Here is a 23244-nt window from a genome sequence, read left to right as displayed (position 1 = left end):
ATTCCTAAGAGTCTGGTGTGTGGCCCAAAGGGGTAATAATAATAGTTATAGCTAGCACCTATTGAGTATATATTGTGCTAGGCACTATTCCAAACACTTTGAGGGTGTCAATTCATATTCTTTTTTAAAAATTATTATTTATTGTTGAAAGTATTACATATGTACCCTTTTCCCCCCCCATTGACCCCCTCCATGTACTCCTCTCCCTCTTCCCCCCAGGTCTTCAGTACCTTATTGTCTGTGTCCATGGGTTATGCATATATGCATACAAGGTCTTTGGTTGATTACCTCCCACCCAACCACCCACTGTCCCCCGCCTTCTCTCTTGAGATTCCACACTCTGTTCCATGCTTCGAGTCTCTGGATCCACTCAGTTCATTAGTTCATTTTGTTACTTATATTCCAACATATGAGTGCGATCATGTGATACTTGTCTTTCTCTGACTGACTTATATTCATAAAACCTCCAGATGCTGTCGTTTGTTTTACATACCAGGAAATAGGGCTCAAGAATTCTCACGGAAGAATACACACAGGAAGATCACAGGGTATTGTTGAGATGCCAACCTGGGCAGTTAAGCTCCAGACTGGCTCTTAACCATTACTCTGCCTCTTGGATACAACTTAAAATGGAATTCTTACTTAATACCTATAATGTTATAATAATTTGTTGTATTTACTTTAACAGTTGCTAACTGTGTACTTCCAGTGTTTGTGTTGCTTTTATCAGCTATAGTATATTTAATACTTAATAAACATTCACGTTATTTAAAATGCAGTTCAAGGAATATAAACAGTTTTTTCTTAGCATATGTTTACTGTTTACAGGGATTTACCCATCACCATTTGGGTATAGAAAAGTAGGTGATTTTACAGCCTCAAGCCTGAGGTGAGATTAAGATATTTGAAGGGCCTACTGCTCAAGGCTTTCAAAGACTCAGGCTTCTATCAGGTGAGAGTTCACTTACCTATCTTTAAGGCAGAGGCTTGTCTCAGTTTGGTGGAATGAGCTACATGTGACATAATGTTTAACCAAGACTTTGAAGGCCTTTTCCAATTTTGAAATTGTCACTCCCTATTGGGTTAAAATAGTGCTTTAAAGTTACATAAGAGTACTTTTAAGATTACATATAACTTCATATTTTCTTTTAGAAATATAACTAAAACTTTTGTGTAGTTCCATTTAACTCTTAATAATCACTCAGAAATGATTGTGTGATAAAATGTATTGCATTCAAATTACTTGTGATTGCAATTCTTTAAACGGATTAGCTTGTACAATTTTAGAGTAGGAAGAGAACTTTATTAAATAGTATCCTATTAGAATGCTACCAGTTTATATATGTGGAAAGCAAGACCTGCAGATATTTTCTTAAAGTCAAATAGGTCATTTGGCAAAACTGGGCTTAGAATTTAGAAATGGAAGTACAGAAACGATCTATTTTTTTTTCCTGTTTTAGAAAAATATATTTTTTTTGATTTTAGGGAGGAAGGAAGAGGGAGAGATAGAAACATCAATGATGAGAGAGAATCATTGATTGACTGCCTCCTGCACACCCCACTCTGGGGAACGAGCCTGCAACCCGGGCATGTGCCCTGATTAGGAATTGAATCGTGACCTCCTGGTTCATAGGTCGATGCTTAACCACTGACCCATGCTGGCTGAGCTCTACTCTTTCTGTTATGTGGCTTCAGCTGCTTCAAAATTTGATGGCTATTGAAACTTAACATTGTATTCAAATAGCATAACCTGCTTGGAATCTTTGGATATAAGCATAATTTGTATCTGTTCTGAGTTATTAAAAATATTGTTTAATTCTCCGCCTCAAACCAATAGAGATGGCATATGAATATGTGACTTTCCTTTGATAAACAATTCATGACACTTAGAATTGCCCTGAATTTAGAAAATAAATTGAGTTGTCAAATAATTTTGTCTAAAGGTCTTTAATATTCTGAAATATCATTTAAAGGTTATCTTTTGGCAAGAGAATTTATATATGTCCCCTTGGTCCCTTTCTGAATTACTGAACCTCAACTGATTTTTTAACAAAATAATTATACAGCCAGATCCTACAGATGAGTTCAGTAGCAACCTGGTTGTTTTTAATGAACATGTATATAGTATTTAGTACTACTCTACGAAGTAATGTTTATTAAGATCATATCCAGTTGTGGAAAAACTTGTTTTCTGGTCCCAAAGTGAGAGTAACAATATCTTCTTATGTGTGTTTTCTCTCTTCAGACTTTTGATAAAATTCTTGTTGCTAATAGAGGAGAAATTGCGTGTAGGGTAAGTAGAATTTTAATTTTACTTATCATTTTACTTGGTGAATTTTATTATTACTAAATCCCTTTAAATGTGAATCACTGTTAATAGATAACATTGATATATTTTAAAATAGGTTATTAAAACTTGCAAGAAGATGGGCATTAAGACGGTCGCCATCCACAGTGATGTTGATACTAGTTCTGTAAGTATATTTATGCTTTATTTGAATCAGAACCTTATTTTGGGTCAAATAGAAAAAAGGTGAAAGATGTAGTTTTCCCCTCTGTGACCTGAAAAGGGAACATGTACACACACATACACACACACACACTTTATTTAAGTACTCACTCTCCTTTTAAGCAAAAGGGGAGTGTCATAATGTAGGTCTTAACTGTTTTTATCAAGGCTTTAAAAACCTAATAGAATGAAATTGCTAGACTGATTGCTGGTCACCTAGTAGGTTTAAGTAAAGCATGAGGAAGTTAGATTCAAAGATTAATGAAATGTCAGTGCAGTGCTGCCTTACGAGAGCACATTTCCCCACAGCCTGACTCCAGTATCACTAGGGGACTCCTGTCATTGTTTAACCTTCCTGAGTGCTTTCCTGTGTTCAGCTGAAAGTTTGATAAAGGAAAGGTAGGCTAATCCTAATTGGACACGAACAAAAGAAAGTATAGCATAAAGCAGTGAATGATAGATAATTTTATTGAGGATTTTTAGCAAGCATTTTTTTTTTTTTTTTTTTTTTTAAGCAATGATGAACTATGAATGAGTAGGAAAAAAATCCCATGGGAAATGAATGTAGATTATTAGAACTTTATGGAGTGAAATATAAGTAATTGTACTTTAATGTAAGTTACTGCTTTTCATTTTTGTATACTACTTTTGATGATGAAACTTACTGGTAATGTTTAATTGTATTGTATAGTAATTTAACACAAAGAATTACTAATTTTTGTAGTTATTTTATCTGAAAGTATGGTCATTTTGCCTTATTGTGACTTTTTTTTCTAAAAACAAAATGGAAACAATTACAAGCTACTCTAATTTTCTAAAAAAGGTTAAGTATTTATCAAGTTTATTTGATAGGAGCTTTAAAAATATTCAGCTTTTAAAAGAAATTAAATAAACTTGATTTGCATATATATGGTTTGGTTTTTTTTTAAAATATTGGTTTCCAGCTTCTTTACTAATTTGTTTTGACTGTAATAGTTTCATTAGTAGCTTATATTCTTCAGAGAATATTTATGAAATAATGAGAAAATTGTTACTCTTTAATCTGTTTTTTTTGACTGTGAACTAAGACATTTATTAACATTAAAATCCTCCAGAAAAAAAGTTTATGTCACCACCAACCTAGTTAATAGATTTAAAATTCATTCTTCTTATCTTGGGTTTATTTTCAGAGTATTAGCTCAGGAGGCATTTTTATTCACGGATAAAGTGAGAGAGAAAAATGTTCGAAGTGTGCACAATTTCTGTTTTTCAAGTCTGACAATAACCTTTTCCTTATTTTTTTATACCACAATATAACTAATTCTCTAGGTTGTATTCTCATGGAGGTTACTGCTGGGATGGATAACAACATATATATAAAATACATTCTTTGACCCATTTGTTATTTAGGAGTGTATTGTTTAATTCCACATATTTGTGAGTTTCCAAAATTTCTTTCTGTTACTAATTTCTAATTTTCTTCTGCTTTGGTTGGAGAACATGTTCTCTATTATTTCTGTCCTTTAAAGTTTTTTGATGTTTGCTTTATGGCCTTTTTTTATGTTTTATGGTTTATCCTGGAGAATGCGCCATGTGAAGGAGAATGTCTACTCTATTCTGCCTTTGTTGGGTGGAGTGTTCTATAGATGTCTTTTAGGTCTGATTGGTTCATTGCGATATTCAAGTCTTCTATTTCCTGTTGATCTTTGGTTGTTCTATCCATTCTTACAGTGGAGTTTAACATGCTTTTAATCCTTTAAAAATGTTAAGCAGTTATTTTGTTTGACTCAGTTTACAAAATTGTTGCCAAGTAATTATGTATAGGCCTGTAACTGTGCATGAAGGAGCCTGACTAAGATAAGAAATCATTAACCAAAGGACTCTTAAGTTATTATATAACGAATGGAGTAGAATGTCCAGGCCAAGAGATTCTCATAAGAATTCTTTGCAATTTTCAGGAAGGAGGACATTTTGAAACTGTTTAAATTGTTCTAGACTTAGAGAAAGAAAAACAGATTTTCATTTTTATGAAGCCAGTATAATAATTGAGGATTCAAAATCTGGGCAAAGATAGTAAGCAAAAAATAAAATTATAATGACTATTATATATTGATAGAAAATTAATATGGAGTAGAATAAAATAATTTACTTAAATAGTATGTTGCCATCATACAGAGTATATTCATGACATTTCAATATGATTCAATATTAGAGACTATAAGTTGAATATTCTAATGGGTTAGTGGAGCAAAACTATATGACCATCTTGATAGAAACATAAAATGTCATTTAAAGGGAATTCACTTCTTATCCTTGTAAAATCCTTTGTAAAACAGAATTAGATGAATACTACCTTATCATAATGAGGTTATACCTCATAGGAATCATTCTCATGAAAGTCAGGATGAAGACTGATACACGTACTATCACTGTTATTTACCAGCATTCTGCAAGTGTTCAGTAATGCAGTTAGGCAGTGCAGTTACAAAATGGTGGACAGGAAAGGCATAAATATTAAGAATGTATTGATTTCTAATTAGTCAATTGAATAACTTTAGAAACAGTAAGAAATATCTCTGTGGTAGTTAAATATAAAAAAATCTATAGCTTTCTTGTATATGTTAACACGGTAGAAAATGCAACTTTAAAAAAAAGTAACTTCATAGAATGAATGGAAAAGAATTAATGGAAAAGAAAAACATTTTATGATATGAATTTAGAATGAAATTTGTAGGGCTTATATAAGGATTTATTGATTGGTATAGGGCAGTGGTCGGCAAACTGCGGCTCGCGAGCCACATGCGGCTCTTTGGCCCCTTGAGTGTGGCTCACAAAATACTGACTTCTGCGCATGGGCCACGAAGTTTCAGTTGCACTGTACGTGCGCGACTGCACGTGGTATTTTGTGGAAGAGCCATACTCAAGGGGCCAGAGAGCCGTATGTGGTCGCCAGCTGCAGTTTACCAACCACTGGTATAGGGAAACTGAACATTTTAAGTGCTAGTTATTTCTAAATCTACATTTTCTACTAAATCCTAATATTATGTAATTTTTGTGGGGGGAATTGATAAATAAATGTGCAAGAGTGGCCTCGAAAATTTTGAGGAAAATTTAACAGTTATTAAAATATGATATCTTATAAAAGTAGAAATAATTGGAACCACTCCATAAAATTTTGCAGCAGGAAGAGTCAGGTCTATGGAATAAATTCATTAGATATTAGGGGCTGATTTGGGAGAATTTCTTAATTTGTTGAAGAGGGTCTTGTTAATATTGACTTAGAAGGCGGGAGAGATGGATTGAATTCTAGGATTGTAACCCACTAATCTGTTGTGATTGGTATAGTTCCAGAAAAGTTAAGAAATAAAAGGAATGAGTGTTTGCTTTTAGTGACTAGAACTTTCTAAATGGGAAGGAGTCTACGGCCATACCACCCTGAACGCACCCGATCTCGTCTAAATGGGAAGGTGAGTTCTACTTTAGTTTAGTGAATAGCAGAAGCAAAGAATAGGAGAATTTAGAGCTAGCTGTACTCCTCATAGTGCATGTTAGGTAACTTTAATTTTACGATAACTATCTATCTACATTTAAAAAAAAAAAAAAGACTAGTATATGTCTTTCCACAAGAAATAGCAAAATATTGTTATATCTGTGTCAGACCTATAAGGTAGGGTTTTGATTATTTTTAAAATATATTTTTATTGATTTCTGATGGGAAGGGAGAGGTAGAGAGAGGTAGAAACGTCAGTGATGAGAGAGAATCATTGATTGGCTGCCTTCTGGACACCCCATTGATCGAGCCTGCAACCCAGGCATGTGCCTTGATGGGGAATCAAACAGTGACCTCCTGGTTCATATGTTGACGCTCAGCCATTGCGCCATACCGGCTTGGGCAGGGTTTTGATTTTTTAAAAAAATGGAATAAATTGATTCTGTATTTTAACTTTTCATTATTGAACTTACAATATTTTGTTGCTTAAATTGAACTTAATAATATTTTGTTGCTTTGTCGGTATATAATAACATTGGATTTAAATGAGAAATACCTGATATTTATTACGTTAAAACCAAAACCCTAAGTCAGGGAAGTAGTCATTGTGACTCACATCTTAGCCAGGCAGCCTGCTGTTTGAAGTATGATTCCTAGTGAGTATTGTAGTCTTAGCCTTAGGATTCAGTAATGAGATTGAGTGGGGTTTCCTGTGAGCACTCTGGGATGACAGTAAGGTGAGGGGAATCATCACTTAGCATGCCTACCCTTGATAATATTTTCCTGCTGTCTGGGGAGATACTGAGGGCAAATAGGACTTGGTGATGTCTATGTAATTAGTGTATGTTGGTTCCAGCTGAACAAACTGGAGGGTAATGATCAGGTAAATGGAGATGGAATACATTAATGTAGGGTGAGGTATAAAAGACCTTAGGGAAAAACCTATCAACATTTTATGGGGTTGTTAGAATGTCTTTATATCTTTTTGTATTTATATATACATCTTTATATATATTTATCTAGATATGTCTTTGTTAGAATATCTTCAGTTTTATTCTAGATATGTGTAGAGATTAAACCAATTTAAAAGTAAAACTTTTTGCATCTATTTTCTCATTTACATGATTGATTTTCAGTATTTTTTTTTTATTTGGAAAGGAGTTCAAGTTCTTAATTTTTAAAAAATTATTTCACAAAATCTGTTAATGGACTCATTTGCAGCTAATGTACTCATTGCTCCTCATGGGAATAAATAAGTAGGGTTGGCTTTGTAAAACTTTTTTTGGGATGATAACTGAAAAATCAGACCTTTTATTGCACCTGTGTGTGAATATTTAAGGAACATTTTCCTAACGGCTTTTACTTGTACAGAATATTTTAAGATAGCCATCATGGTCCATGTTCCCCAGTTGTTTTTTAATTACGTCAGAAACATTCCCAGTCATTTAGATTGTAATAGGAAATCTATAGGATTCTTCACTCATTCTTGAAAAAAATCCTAAGAGCTGTCATTGTTCAATATGAAGTTTCCTTACCAGCAACATAAAGCTCCATGGCAAAGCCTCTGACAGTGACTGTAACACTGCATCTAATGGGGAGAAAGGAATTGGTTTCATTAATGTGATTTTGGACCTTGGAGTTCCAGTAATTAGGTAATTACAGGGGCTTTAAGTGGTGTACTTGCTGTAAAACTTGCTGTTGCTTACTTTTCTCATAAAACCTAGCTTTTAGTAACCTTTTTTGGATTAAGAATACTGTGTACCTACCTACCTATCAAATTTAAAACACGAAACTTTCCATTAAAGAGAAGAAAGCATTTAAGATGTTTAGAGATTTCTTTTTCTTCTATTCTTTTTTGTTTTTATCTTTGGAAAAACATTTTTCAGAAACATTATACTATATCAATTTAAAATGTTTTGATTATCTTTGGCTTGGCTAAATTACTCTTTACATTTTTGGGTAAAATGGAATAGGAGAGGGTTCCTGGTAGGAATTTGTTCACATTAATATGGCTCATCAGGGACATTATATTTAATTGGAGATCCTGCAGAATAGTAGCAGGAGGCTGAAGAGAATTATTTAGCATTAGCAATGGCTCGTCTGGGAGTTGTGCACTAATCAAGGAACTTGAGTGTTAGCAGTGGGGATGATGGGAATTATGGCGATTATGACATGTAAGCATGTCTGTGTGCGAACTGGACAGGCAATGAGTTAATCAAGAAGTATATTAAATGGCTCCCATGCTGATTCATTATTATCTACCATAGTGCCTGTCAGGTTGTGTATTTAAAAAAAATACAATTATTGCTGAATTCACTATGTATAAATTCAGTTACTATTTTTTGCTTTTCAATAAAGTAACCTCAAATTACTAACACATATAAAAACAAAAATGTATAAATCCTGCTATGATGTGAGTGTTAAAGTATAGTTTCTTTTTTTTTAGACACTTTATAGTGAAACTTTACTTTTCAATTCATTTAAAAATGTTGCTTTTCCCTTTTATATATTTGCTGGAAATACTCTTCGGCTTATTTTGTACTATGTGAAAGAGTTTGGGTTAAAACCAAAATATATATATTTATTTTCCCCGCTAAAATATAATTACAATATTTCAGAAAGACATTAATATTTAACACATGAAGCTACAGACAAATCAAAACATTAATCTTTTCCACCATCAAAATGCTCCAAAATCGGGGTGTGTGTGTGGTGATGGTGGAAATCTCCTTTGCTCTAGTGGGTGGTCTCTTTGTGCCAGGTAAACCCATTCTGTGCCCAGCATGGTTAGAGCCGTCTGTCATGAAACTGTCAGTTAGGATTGCTAGAAATGGACATATTTTTGGGAAATGGAACTAATAAATTGAATTTCTTTTTAGAAAATAAATTGAAATGCAGCATAAATCCATGAGCAAACTGGATTATATCTATAGGCAAGTTTATAGAGTTACTCTACAGATGAATACACACAGTTTCTTTTTTATTTATTATTGTAAGCACTGCCAAATTTAATAAAACTTTTTACCAAACTGTGACCTTCATGTATTAACTTAATTAAAGCAATGTTATGGGTACTACTCAAAGTGTTAACCTGTGGGTGGTTGTTATTGAAATCCATTATCTATGGAGTCAGTATTAGTGGTCAGCCACATCACAAATAAAACTTGCAACCAAGACCTTCCCTTGGGTGCTGTGAGCTCAGCAGGTTAAATTGTCAAAACCCCTTAAAGCTTCTTAAAAGACTGATGGTTTAAGCCCCCTGGAGTTAAAGGTAAACCAGTCATTCCTGTCAGGAAGGACTCTTACTTTACTTAGCAGCAAGGCAAAAATTACATTTGGACAGGAAAAAAAGGATTTATAATAGTATCTTCATGTATGAGTTAATTTGTTCACATAGGTGTTCGTGTACCTTCCTATTTAACTTTAATAAAAACATTCCAACTTCTTTTAATCTATGGAAAGTGACTTGTGAAAAATTTCCTTCATAAAATCCCAATACCTTCTTAGTATTTTTAAATAATAAGAACTTGTTTTTTTTTTTAAGAATATTTTTATTGATTTCAGAGAGGAAGGGAGAGGGAAAAGAGAAATATCAATGATGAGAGAGAATCATCAGTCGGCTGCCTTCTGCATGCCCCCCTCTAGGGATTGAGCCTGCAACCCGGGTATGTGCCCTTGACCAGAATTGAACCAGGGACCCTTCAGTCCACAGGCCGATACTCTATCTACTGAGCCAAACCAGCAAGGACAGAACTTGTGTTTTTACTTATACTAAACATTTAATTTAAAAACAAAATAGTGAAATATTATGAATATATCATTTTGTTTTTGTATATTTAAATTTCCTGGTGAATTTAAACAGTATTGTTTGTGAAAAAACATTGTGTTTTAACATAATTAGTACCTGATGGCATGAAAAAGTACCTACATGTATCTGTTACAGTCTCACTTAAGACTTCTCAGTGGAGGGAAAGACAGTATTCTAAGTAATTACTATCACTTATTGAGTATTTACTGTCTACTAGAGAATCAGAATAATTGTGTAAGGGGAGTATTATTGCCATCATTTTAAATTGAGAAAATTGGGACTTCGAGATGTAAAGTAGGTTGTTAAAGCTCATTTAGCTAGGTAAGCAATGGAGCTGAGATTTGAATTTTGCGACTCCCAAGTTGTACTCTTTCCATTGTAGCATATTGCTTCCCATGTTAAGTGTATGGAAAAGCCCCTTTCTCCCCAAAGAAAGTGAAGTTCATTACTTTGAAGTCTGAGTGTTTATTCGTGACTGTTGTGGGCCAGATTCTATGCCAGTTGATGGTATTGAGTAGTGATCATGAGCGACATGATTCCTGTTCTCATGGCATTTACAGTCTAGTGGTAGAGACAGATATAAGAAAACATATAAATAAGTAATTATAGTTGTGATGTTATGCAGGAAATAAACTAGTTGCTGAGAGAGAATAATGGGTGATTCTCCCTTAATAAGGTGCTCAGGGAAATTCTCTGAGGTGGCAAAATGTAAGCTGAGACCTGATAGATGAGAATTAGCTCTTAGCTAGGTAGTCAGCTTGGCAGATGGGACAGCATGTGCAAAGGCCCTGAGCCAGTCCAGGGATTGGTACCTAATCTGTGAATTAGCACTGCTTAGTTTGCCTAGTCACTCATTTGCTAGCTCTCGATCTCTAGCTCTAGCCAATGCATCAACCATACCTGGACAACTTTTGCTGCTGTTACTTCTCAGTGGTTATAGTAGCAACTACTAAGTAGGACTAGCAAAGGGAGGAATCCAGTAGGCATCTTTAGGAAGATAAAAAGCTGCCTGAAGAAGGAAGGTGGCAGTAGTGGATTTATATAGTTGGAGCCTATCCTAAGGAAGAGAGACTCCAATTCAGATAAATACATCAGCTATAAGTCTATTATTGAAATCTTCAGTTATGCATATATTCAATATGTTTATTAAAAAGCACAGTCTAGAGCAGCCGTGGGCAAACTACGGCCCGCGGGCCGGATCCGGCCTGTTTGAAATGAATAAAACTAAAAATAAAAAAGACCGTACCCTTTTATGTAATGATGTTTACTTTGAATTTATATTAGTTCACACAAACACTCCATCCATGCTTTTATTCCGGCCCTCCGGTCCAGTTTAAGAACCCATTGTGGCCTTCGAGTCAAAAAGTTTGCCCACCCCTGGGCTAGAGAGAGGGGTGTGGTCTGTCCAGTCGAGAATATGTAGGCTTGGGACAAAGGGCAGGGACCTTGTCTTTCTATGTGAGAAACTGTGAAGTCCAGATAAAATAGCAAATGAATAATTTTAAAATGTCTATTTTTGTAAACAATTGCTTGGTGGCTTTCAAGTCTTCCTGTGAATTAATCATATATTAGTTTAGTTTCCAAGTCTATAGTGTATTCCCTAAATGGATATTAGATATTTTAGTACAAAGGAATTTATAATTAAATATAGCAAAGTAATTTCAGTGAACTATTCCAATTAAGTGTTATAGATCCCTAGGCTTCATGATTGAAACTCAGCTGGGATGTTCTACATAGGGGAGGGCTGTTTAAAAACTATGGAAACCTATTTGTGAAGAGTTTCATGTAATTTTTCTTAATAGAAAATGTCTCCACATATCCTTTTTTTTTTTAGTTTATTTTTCCTGAATACTTTTTTGGGGGGCAGCTTTAGGATCACAGCAAAATTGAGAGGAAGCTACAGAGATTTTTTAATATACCTTCTGCCTCCACACATGCATAGATTCCCCATTATAAGCATCCACTATCATGGCACATTTGTTGCAATTGATGAACCTATATTGACACATATTACCCAAAGTCCATAGTTGACATTAGGGTTCACTCTTGGTGTTGTACATTCTGTAGGTTTGGATAAAAATATAATGACACAGTTATCCCATTCACCTACTGAAGGACATCTTGGTTGCTTCCCAGTTTCAGCAATGATAAATAAGGCTGTTTTAAATAGCATTGTGCAGGCTTCTATGTGGACATGCATTTTCAACTACTTCGGGTAAATACCAAAGAGTGTGATTGCTGGATCATAGGGTAAGAGTATGTTTAGTTTTGTAAGAAACCACCAAACTGTCTCGAAAAGTGGCTGTACTGTTTTGTACTACGAGCACTGAATGAGAGTTTCTGTTGTTTCATCCTTGCTAGTGCTGTCAATGTTCTAGATTTTGTCCTTTCTAATAGAAGTGTAATGTTATCTCATTTAAATTTGCATTGCCCTGATCACATGTGATGTGTGGGGCATCATTTCATATGCTTCTGTGCCACTTATATGTCGTCATTGGTGATGCATCTGTTAAGGGCTTTGGCCTATTTTTTCTTACTGAGTTGTTTTCTGTTTGGTGAATTTTAAGAGTTCTTTGTATATTTTGGAAAATAGTCCTTTATCAGATGTGTCTTTTGCATATATTTACTCCTAGGCTATGGTTTGTCTTTTGAATCTCTTGATGTTGTCTTTCCCAGAGCAGTTTTTAATTTGAATAAAGTCCAGTTTTTCAATGATTTCTGTCATGGATTGTGCCTTTGGTATTGTATCTAAAAAGTCCTTTCCATACCCAAGGTCATCTAGGTTTTCTCCTGTGTTATCTTCTTCTTCTGGGAGTTTAATAGTTTTGTGTGTGTATCTATCTATCTATCTATCTATCTATCTATCTATCTATCTATCTATCTATCATCTATCTATCTATCTATCTATCTATCTATCTATCTATCTATTTATGTTTATTGATTTAGAGAGAGAGGAAAGGGAAAAGAGGGAGAGAGAGGGAGAGGGAGAGAGAGAGAGAGAGAGAAACATCGATGTGAGAGAGATACATCAATCCCTTGCCTCCCATACTTGCTTCGACTGGGGATCAAACCTGCAACAACCTAGGTATGTGTCCTGACTGGGAATCGAACTGTTTGATCAATGGGGTGACACTCCAACCAACTGAGCCACACTGGCCAGGGCTATAGTTTTGTGTTTTATAATTAGGTCTTCAACCCATTGTAAACTAATTTTTTTCAGGGTATAAAGTTTGTCTAGATTCATGTTATTTTGCATGAGGTTGTCCAGTTTGTTTTTAGCATTGTTTGTTGACAAGGTTATCTTTGAGTCAATTGTATTGCCTTTGCTTATTAGTAAAAGATCAGTTGATTACATTTATGGGGCTCTATTTCTTGGCCCTTAATTTTATTTCATTGATCTGTTTGTTCTTTTACCAATACCATGGTATCTTGATCATTGTAGCTTTATAGTAAGTCTTGATGTCGAGTAGTATTGAAAGGAATTTTTAGGGGTGAAATAGGCAGGTTTAGGAAATTTTAGAAATTAAGGGGTCCATGGAAAAAACACAGGGCTACAGAGTTGCTAAAGAGTACATTTCCATAAAACAAGGGAGCTGGGAGCAGCAGAAGGTACATTTCCATAAGATAAGAGAACTGAGAGTAGCAAAAGGTACATATTTACAGAATAAAGGGAAGGAAACTTCTCATTCAAAGAAAGAGGAAGAAAAGTCCAGAGGGAATAGGAGAACAATAAAAGAAAAGAAGGAGGGAACTTCACATGAGACTTGAGCTCAGGAGTTGTTATGGTGACCAAATCAAAGGGGAATAGTGGACCAATCAGAGGGGATATCGAGGCACTAGAAACTGCAGTCTTTATAAACTGTAGGAAAAAGGGACTCAGTGGGGACTCTTTCCCCCTTCCCACGTGGGAGTCTGTGCTTGTTTCTCAATAAATTTCCACCTTTGCTATACCATCTTCCCCAGGGGAACACTGCGCATTTCCGGTCCAAATTTCCCGTTTCAGTGTCAATCCTCCAGCTTTGTTCTCCTTTAATATTGTAGGTCTTTTGTCTCTCTATATAAACTTTACAATTAGTTAGTTGATATTCACAAAATAATTTGCTGGGACTTTGCATTGTTTTATAGATCAAGTTGGGAAGATATTCCATGTTCAAGCTTATCCCTTGAACATGGAATATCTCTCCATTTATTTAATTGACCCTTGATTTGATTCATCAGAGTTTAGTAATTTTTCTCATATAGATCTTGTATATATTCTGTTCTATTTTATTCTTAGATATACTAATGTAAATGATATTATGTTTTAAATTTCAAATTTCACTTGTTTATTGTTGGTATTTAGGAAAACAATTCACATTTTAAAATATTATCTTGTATCCTGAAACTTTGCCATTAGATCCAGGAGTTTTTGTTTTGTTTTCTTTTTGTCTGTTGTTTCAAATTTTCTGCATAGACAATCATGTCATCTGCAAACAAAGTTGCCTTATATCTTCCTTCCTGATTTGTATACCTTTTATTTTATATATATATTTTAAATTGATTTCAGAGAGGAAGGGAGAGGGAGAGACTGAAGCATCAATGATGAGAGAGAATCATTGATTGGCTGCCTCCACACACCCCCTACCTGGGGATCAAGCCTGTAACCTAAGCATGTGCCCTTCTCCGGAATCGAACCCGGGACTCTTCAGACCGCAGGCCAATGCTTTATCCACTGAGCCAAACAAGCTAGGGCATGATTTGTATACCTTTTAGTCCCTTTTCTTTTCTTATTGAATTGGCTGGAACTTCCAGTATGATGTTGAAAAGCAGTAGTGAGAGGGAACATCTTTGCCTTCTTCCTAACCTTTATGGGAAATATTTGAGTTTTTCACCAGTAAATATGATGTAGCTGCAGTTTTTTTGTAGATAGTCTCTGTCAAGTTGAGAGAGTCCCCTCTATTTCTAGTTACTGAGAGTTTTTGTCCTGACGGGTATTGGATTTGGTCAAATTCTTTTTCTGCGTATATTGATAGGATCATGTGATTTTTCTTTTTTAGTCTGTTGATGTGGTAGATTACATTGATTTTCAAATGTCTAACCAGCCTTGCATGCCTGGAATAAATTCCACTTGTTTATGGTGTATAATTCTTTTAATACATTGTTGTAGTCAAGTTGCTGGTATCTTTGAGGTTTTTGCAGGAATGCTCATAAGAGATATTGGTTGGTAGTTTTCTTGTAATGTCTTTGTCTGGTTTTGGTATTAGGGAAATGATGGCTTTATAAAATGAGTTAGCAAGTATTCCTTCTGCTTCTGTCTTCTGAAAGAGACTGTAGAGAATTGGTATAATTTCTTAGTTAAATGTTTGGTAGAATTCACCAATGAAACAATGTGGCCCTGGTACTTTCTGTGTTAGAAGGTTATTATTGATTTAATTTCTCAGGTAGATATAGGTCTATTTCTCTTGGTGTGAATTTTGGCAACTTGGAGTTTTCAAGGATTTGGTTCTTTTCATCTAGGTTATTAAATTTGTGGGTATAGAGTTGTTTCTAATATTCCATTATTTTCCTTTCAATTCCATGAGATCTGTAGTGATATCCCATCTTTCATTTCTGATATTAGTCATTCGTGTCTGCTCTCTCTTTTTCTTAGTTAGCCTTGCTGGAGGCTTATAAATTTTATTGATTTTTTTTCAAGGAACCAGTTTTTGGTTTCATTAACTTTCTCTATTGATTTCCTACTTTCAATGTCATTGATTTCTGCTTAAATTCTTACTATTTCTTTGCTTACTTAGTGTTTTTGCTCTTTTTTTTCTAGTTTCTTAAGGCAGAAACTTAGATTTTTAAATCTTCTTTTCTAATATATTCATTCAGTGCTATAAAATTTCCTCTAAGCATTGTTTTCACTATATTCCACAAATTTGTTGTGTTTTCATTTGCATTTAGTTAAAAATATTTTACCATTTCTCTTGAGATTTTTTCTTTGACCCATCTGTTATTTGGAAGTCTGTTGTTTACACTTTAATCTTTCTGTCTTTTGGTTTTTTAGTTATCTTTGTTACTGAGTTCTACTTTAATTCTACTATGCAGACATTATATGATTTCTATCCTTTTAAATTTATTAAGGTATATTTTATGGCCCAAAATGTGGTCTACCTTGGTGAATGTTCAGTGTAGAAGAAAGTGTATATTGCTGTTGGGTGAGGTAGTGCATAGAAATCAATTATATCCAGTTGATTGATGGTATTGTTGAATTTAACTATGTGTTTCTGATTTCTGCCTGCTGGATCCATCCATTTCTGATAGAGAGGTGTTGAGGTCCAGGTATGACCATGGATCACTATGTGTTTCCTTGCAATTTTATCAGTTTTTGCCTCATGTAGTTTTATGCTCTATTGTTAGGCACACACACATTATGGATTGTTGTGTCTTCTGGAAGAATTGACTTCTTTATCATCATGTAATGCCATTCTTTATCAACTATAACTTTCCTTGCTTTACAGTCTGCTCTGTCAGAAATTAATATAGCTACTCCTGCTTTATTTTTATTAGTGTTAGCATGGTATGTTTTTCTCCATCTATTTACTTTTAATCTATATGTATCTTTATATTTAAAGTGGCATTCTTATAGGCAACATGTAGTTGGGTCTTGTTTTTTGATCCACTGTGACAATCTCTGCCTTTTAATTGGTGCATTTAGACTATTGACATTCGAAGTGATTATTGATATGGTTGGATTAATATTAACTGTATTTATAACTGTTTTCTATTTGTTGCCCTTGTTCTTTGTTCTTATTTTAGTCTTTCACTCTTTTATTGCCTTTTGTGGTTTTTATTGAGCATATCATAAGATTCCATTTCTCTTCTTTCTTAGTTTTATTAGTTTCAACTCTCTAATCAAGCCTTCTTTCTGGAGACCAGCCCCCATCCTATGCTATCTAAGGGCCACCAGTCATTTTACTGCCAGACAGAAAGACATTCTTTTTTTTTTTTTTTTTTAAAGTTAAACAATTCTTTTTTTTTTTTTTTTTTTAAATATATTTTATTGATTTTTTACAGAGAAGAAGGGAGAGGGACAGAAAGTCAGAAACATCGATGAGAGAGATCGATCAGCTGCCTCCTGCACGCCCCCCAGTGGGGACGTGCCCGCAACCACGGTACATGCCCTTGACCGGAATCGAACCCGGGACCCTTGAGTCCGCAGGCCGACGCTCTATCCACTGAGCCAAACCGGTTCGGCCAGAAAGACATTCTTATCACTCCTGAGATTCCAAGGGTCTTAGCAGCTCTTGTGGCAGGAACTGGGTCAAAGATCAAATGTTAGAACAAAAGATGCTCCCAGTACACCTATCTATTAGGAAACTACAAGGATTTTAGGAGCTCTGTGTCAGAAACTGGGGGCAGAGACCAAATGTATATTTCTTCTTATATCGCAAATAAACAAAAACAATGGGGATATTTACCCTCCCTCTTGGGACTGCAGCTTCATTAATGGAGAAGAATGTTCTCTCTCTGAATGTTTTGGGTCCTACAGGCTTCCATTTCTGCCACCTGTTGCTGTAGTCATAGAATTACTTCAGGGCTGGGGCACAAAGTAATTGAGCTTAAACACAAAACATAACAGCCTGGCTGGTGTGGCTCAGTGGTTGAGAGTCAACTCATGCACCTGGAGATCACCAGTTTGATTACTGGTCAGGGCACATGCCTGGGTTGAACTCCAATAGGAGACATGCAGGAGGCAGTTGATCAATGTTTCTATCTCTCTCTCCCTTTCCCTTCCTCTCTATGAAATCAATAAAAACATAAGCAAACAAAAATAAAAACAAAATAGAACACTCCTCCCCCTTCCAAAACCCAACAACCCTGGGGTTTTCTGCAGTGTTGTGTTAGGAGCTCCCTTTTCTTCTTGAGTCAGAAGTATAGGGTTTCTCCTGGAGTTCTCTCTGTCAGCACCCCAATGCCTACTCTGGATATTACGTTTTATTGATTGGGCAGGGGGATCATGGAGGAAACGAAAATGTTAAAACTCACTTCTGGTTTACAGTAATTTGAATTTTGTTCTCCCTTGATCTGCCTATTACTTTCTTTTCAGAGTTTGCAAATAGTTGATTCATGTATTCTCAGTTCAGATTTCATAGTTGCATTCAGTGGGACAGATGGGGTGAAATATACTTATTCCATCTTACCTGGAATTAAAATGGCCAGTGTGTTTCTTAAAACAGCTATGGGAAGGAATTTGATGTAGCTGAATGGGTGTTTGTACCGTGTATATTATGCTATATATCCAATAATCACGGGAAAAATTTGGTTAGGTAACATTTGAGGAAAAGAAAGAAGTTTTCATTGTTTAGAGAACTACTTGTTAAGCTTCCTCTGAGATTAGTGGAAGAGAAAGTTGAGTGTTTACAGCTAATTGCTTGAAATGGCTTAAATGCAGCAGCCTGCTCTTAATGAAGGAGTATATAACATTCCTCCTATGAACATTATTTTCTTTTCATAGAAGATAAACATTGAGAACCACTGACTTCCTGGTTAAAGTCCCAACTCTTTACTAAGGCATTCAAGATTCCTTTCAACCTGGTTCCTTCTACTCTTTCATTCTCTTTCACGATTTTCTCTCATCAGTGCCTTCTTACCCACCTTAATATCAAGCCATTTCACAGATTGTTTTAATAGGCTAGGGCCTTTCACAGTTCTACATAAAAAAAAAATAATTTATTGATTTTTAAAGGAATGGACAGAGAGAAAGAAACATAGACCTGAGAGTGTAACATTGATCAGCTGCCTCCTGCACTCCCCCTACTGGAGATTGACCTGGCAATTCAGGAATGTACCCTGACCAGGAATTGAACCAGCAACCTTTTGGTTCATGGGATGATGCCCAACCAACTGAGCCACAATGGCCAGGGTGCCGGGAGCCGGTCCATGCTTGCTGTTTCAAGGGACCTGGCATATATGGCATACTGTTCTTAATATGTTTGCTCACCTTCTTGGCACTATGTGTTTTAACCAAGGTCACCTCTCTGAGAAAGGTTGTTTCCCCAGGTAGGGATTTCCCCTTGAAGTTAGGGAGGGAATAAAACCCCTTAACTAAGTGCCAGGCAGGTAATTAATCACTTTAACTGGGAATAAAACCCCTTAACTAAGTGCCAGGCGGGTAATTAATCACTTTAACTACGAACAATCATGCTTAAGCTACATAATCTTTACTCCCTGGAATGGAGATAAGGAACACCCTAACCTTTGGAATAGAGATTGATAGGATTGGAATCAACTAGTATAAATACAGATGTAACAAGACAACAGGACACAGAACCTACACAGAACCTAGAGACAGAAGAACTTCGCTGGAGAGAACATGGCAAAAGATCCTGGACAGAAACTGGCCACAGAACCTAGAGACAGAACCTAGTGAGAGAACCTGGCTGAAGAACCTAGAGACAGAACCTGGCTGGAGAACCTGGACAGAACCTAGTGAGGGAACATGGCTACAGAACCTGGCTGGAGAACCTGGAGAACCTGGCTGGAGAACCTAGCAAGAGAACATGGACACAGAACCTGGCTGGAGATCCTAACCAGAACTTTGCTGGAGATCCTGACCAGAACTTGGCTAGAGATCCTGGCTAGGCTGTTGATCAGCTGAATGCTGTCTCTGTGTCATTCCTTTTTCGCCGACTCCGTCCACACCTTTGGGGACCCCTGGACCTGCTGGGGTTGGACCCCAGCACCAGGGCACATTTCTACAATTTTGAATGTGCTTTTTCTCTGTTGCTAATTCCCTTCTCATTTTTCCCCCATTTATTAGAAATCCAGTTTTATATTTCAATAACCTATTCTTCATGAAACCATGCAACTTGTATATACTCTTCTTTATTACTTTTATTTGCATTTGGTATAGAATACCGTTATTTGTAGTGGACTGAACTCATGGAGGGGAGGGGACTGTGATTTGTCAGTCTCTTTATATCCTGCTATAGCAATGTGCTTGTGATAAATAGAATGAGTCAGGAAAGGGAACGGGAAGTGTTCAGGGTTTATTTAATGGTAAAGGGAATTGGTGGGTACCACATAGAATATTTAAATTAAAAAAAGATAGTGGAAAACAAAGACCAGTATGACATAAATGGAATTAGGAACTCATGTTTTTAGGGAAAATGTTTTGATTACTTTGAGTGTGTAAATAATACTCAGCTATTTATTTTCTTGGACTTTCTATTATATACAAATTTTGTTTTGGTGGGGCAGCTGTTTTTCTAGTTCTTTCTGTCCATAGAGCCAGCTGCCACCTCTATTAAAATAGGGTTTGTCTATCTTGTGTTGTCCAGATGTTAAATACTTTTATTTACTCTTTCACACAGAAAAGACATGCCAATAATTGCACTAAGCATTCTTTCCTAAGCCAGCCAGACATTGGATTTGGAGAAAGGTTAAATTTTGAAATAAAAGACAAGTAGTTACAGCCTCATTAAACTATTTTTCCCCCTATACAGTACCAGCAGTTTTCAGGAGAGAGGAGCACTTGAGTGGTTGATTTTGTTATTTTTAATATTTACCTGAAGCTCTTGGTGAGAAACCAACCAATCATAGACCGTAAATCAAGGGTTTTTATGACTTTTGTGAACCCAGGAGCAATATTGGATAATTTGGGAAGTGGAATCTGGATTAGAAAGCCAGCTTTTGGAGTTTCTCTGAATGCCTTGATAAGTAGAATAGGTACTATGAGAAAGATATCCACCATTAAAATGCATGACTAGAGGCATGGTAACGTGTGCATTTGTGGTTGTAGTAAGTTAAGAACTGTATGCTCACTTTCACATACCTTTTTTTTTTTTAAATTCTCACCGGAGGAGTAAAGACATTTTTTCCATTGATTTTAGAGTGGAAGGGAGGGGGAGAGAGGGAGATGGAGAGACAGGGAGAGAGGAAAACTTCGATGTGACAGATATATCGATTGGTTGCCTCCGACACATGCCCAGCTGGGGCAGGGATTGGACCTGCAACCAGGTAAGTGCCCTTGACTGTGAATGAACCCAAGACACTCTGATACTCAGGCTGATGCTCTGACCACAGAGCCCCACCGGCCAGGGCTCACATCCCCATTTTTATATCAGATTAGATTCTCAATTAGGATTTGTTGATGTCATTCATGACAATCCTAAACTAACTGTTGGGTTTTAGAAAACTATATTATTTTTCTTTACAATTTTTGATTTTTTAATTAAAATAAAATACACATGCTATCTTTTCCTGGTAAGAAATGCAAACTTTAAAAAAGTCCTTACTTCTAATTCAGACTGGTGGGACTTCACTTCCTATCCCAAATTCTCAAGGAAGAGAAACATTTAAAACAAACAAAATAAAAATAGCAAACCAATATTCTGATGGAAAATGGAGGTGAGATTATGGTCCTAGAAACTGAGGAATTTCTGAAAGATAGATAACCAATGGGATCATTCAATAGAAAACCCCAGTCTAAAACATGGTTGCAAAAGGTGGGAGCCCCTCCAGGAGAGAAAGATCCAGAGCAGGAAGGGGCCCTGGGGCAATTGACAGGATGTCTGGTTAGGAAACCTCATTTTGATCATCTAGTCAGGTGATTCCTCCCTGAAAAGTGTCCATCAGCAGGGGGAATGAATGGTTGGGAAACTGGTAGAGCCATATCTGGGCATTCTTTGATAGTTATAAAGAATGAGGTAGGCCCTAACCGGTTTGGCTCAGTGGATAGAGCGTCGACCTGCGGACTGAAGGGTCCCAGGTTCGATTCCAGTCAAGGGCATATACCTTGGTTTCGGGCACATCCCCACTGGGGGTCGTGCAGGAAACAGCTGAATCAATGTTTCTTTCTCATTGATGTTTTAACTCTCTATTCCTCTCCCTTCCTCTCTGTAATAAAATCAATAAAATTTATTTAAAAAAAAAGAAGAATGAGGTAGATCTCTACATATTGACAGAGAACATCTCTAAGACATATACAAGATTGAAGAAGACCATGTAGAATGACACATATAGCATAATAATGCTATTAATGGTTTAAAAACACCACACTAAAATATTTTATATTTTTATGGTTACATACATTATATAAAAGTGTAGACCAGGAGTTCTCAAAAGTGCCACTCTTGACCTCCCCCCCCCCGCCCCCCAATTCTGTCATACAAAAATAATCATGAATAAATGTGTCATGGCGCTACACATTTAGTTTTACAAAATGAAATCAGAGCAAATGTAATATTTACTGACATAAAAAGTCCATTTTCTAGGGATCAAATTGCTCTTGAGACTTTAGACACTTTATATAAAGTAGAGAGAAGGATTCTTTTCTGTTTCTTCTTAGAAGTAGGATTTATCTGGTTGTTTGAAAATTAATTCCTTCCAGTTCTTCAAATCAAGATTGATGCACTTGGCATTCCTTTCTTTAAGTTTTCAGTCTGTAAGGATAATTTGTGTTTCTTGGTAAAGCTAGAGAATTTGGTTAGGTTTGCTGCATACTGAAGTCTGGTCAGATTGTGTGAGTTACTGCTGTTCTCAGGCAAGCATACATTTAATCTTTATTTTGTCATCCTCCAGTGTTTGCATTGAAGGATATCACAAGGAAAACTCAAATATTCATGGTCATGGTAAATAATGCCTACGCAGTTACAGATCTTGTTGAAGTGATAGATTTCAAGAAATCTCCCAGCATGAAAACAACTTCAAAGTTGCTTGTGTTCCTTATCTTTCTCAGTTTGTACTAGTTTAGAAGGTATTTAAAAACTTTGACTCAGATCTGGTCTAACCTACTTTTTAACACTAAGATCCAATTTATTTCATAAGGATAGGGACCAAGCACAGTATCTTTTCAGCATATCTTAGGCATCTAATGGACTAATAGAAAATTTTCCACAAATTCAAAGTTTTAAAATTCTGGTACAATTTTTAATCTATCTATAGCCAAGCATTTAAATTCATTTTTAAGATGTCAATAAGGATGACTTTTTTTTTGTCCTGTAAGTTGAAAAACACCATGATACAGGTAATACTCTTCTCTTTATTTAAAGAATAAAAGTGTTCAAAATATAAAATTAAATGCTTGAGGAAGAAACTAATAATTTTTAAAAACTTCTTTTGGAAACTTTCCTATTGGAAAAGTTTATGAAGACTGCTTTACTTGAATCTTAGTATTTAAATTGTTTTTCTTTTTGAAAATATATCCAGCAATATTTTAGTCAATTGATCAGTTTACCTTAGTTTAAACTGTTCATGATTGTTATATATATTTGAACTATATAAAAAGGAATTTATATTTTTCAAGATGTTGAACTTTTTGAAACATAAGTACATCTAGTCAGGTTAGTCAAGTAAGTCATCCTTCAGAAAAGCATTTGTAGTGCTTGAATAGCTTGTTTTGTATTATTAAGATAAAGACATCACCTCACACATTTAGTACAATAACAGCAAAATTGAAATTGAGTTTCAAAAGTTTTTAAACTGTCCTTTCATAGT

At 35.6% G+C, this 23244-nt stretch overlaps 1 protein-coding gene across 2 annotated transcripts in view; it reads left to right on the top strand.

Annotated features, from left to right (window-relative positions):
* Window positions 1-23244, top strand: part of PCCA (propionyl-CoA carboxylase subunit alpha) — a 385844-nt gene that overhangs the window by 31049 nt on the left and 331551 nt on the right. For both annotated transcript variants that reach the window (XM_036297141.1, XM_036297140.1), the window contains exons 3-4: window positions 2246-2293; window positions 2406-2474. In XM_036297141.1, the coding sequence (XP_036153034.1) occupies window positions 2246-2293; window positions 2406-2474 (117 nt within the window). The remainder of the gene's footprint in view (window positions 1-2245; window positions 2294-2405; window positions 2475-23244) is intronic.

This window comes from Myotis myotis, unplaced genomic scaffold, assembly GCF_014108235.1.
Source record: "Myotis myotis isolate mMyoMyo1 unplaced genomic scaffold, mMyoMyo1.p scaffold_m19_p_3, whole genome shotgun sequence".
Lineage (NCBI taxonomy): Eukaryota > Metazoa > Chordata > Mammalia > Chiroptera > Vespertilionidae > Myotis > Myotis myotis.
This window is presented reverse-complemented; position numbering and strand designations above follow the sequence as displayed.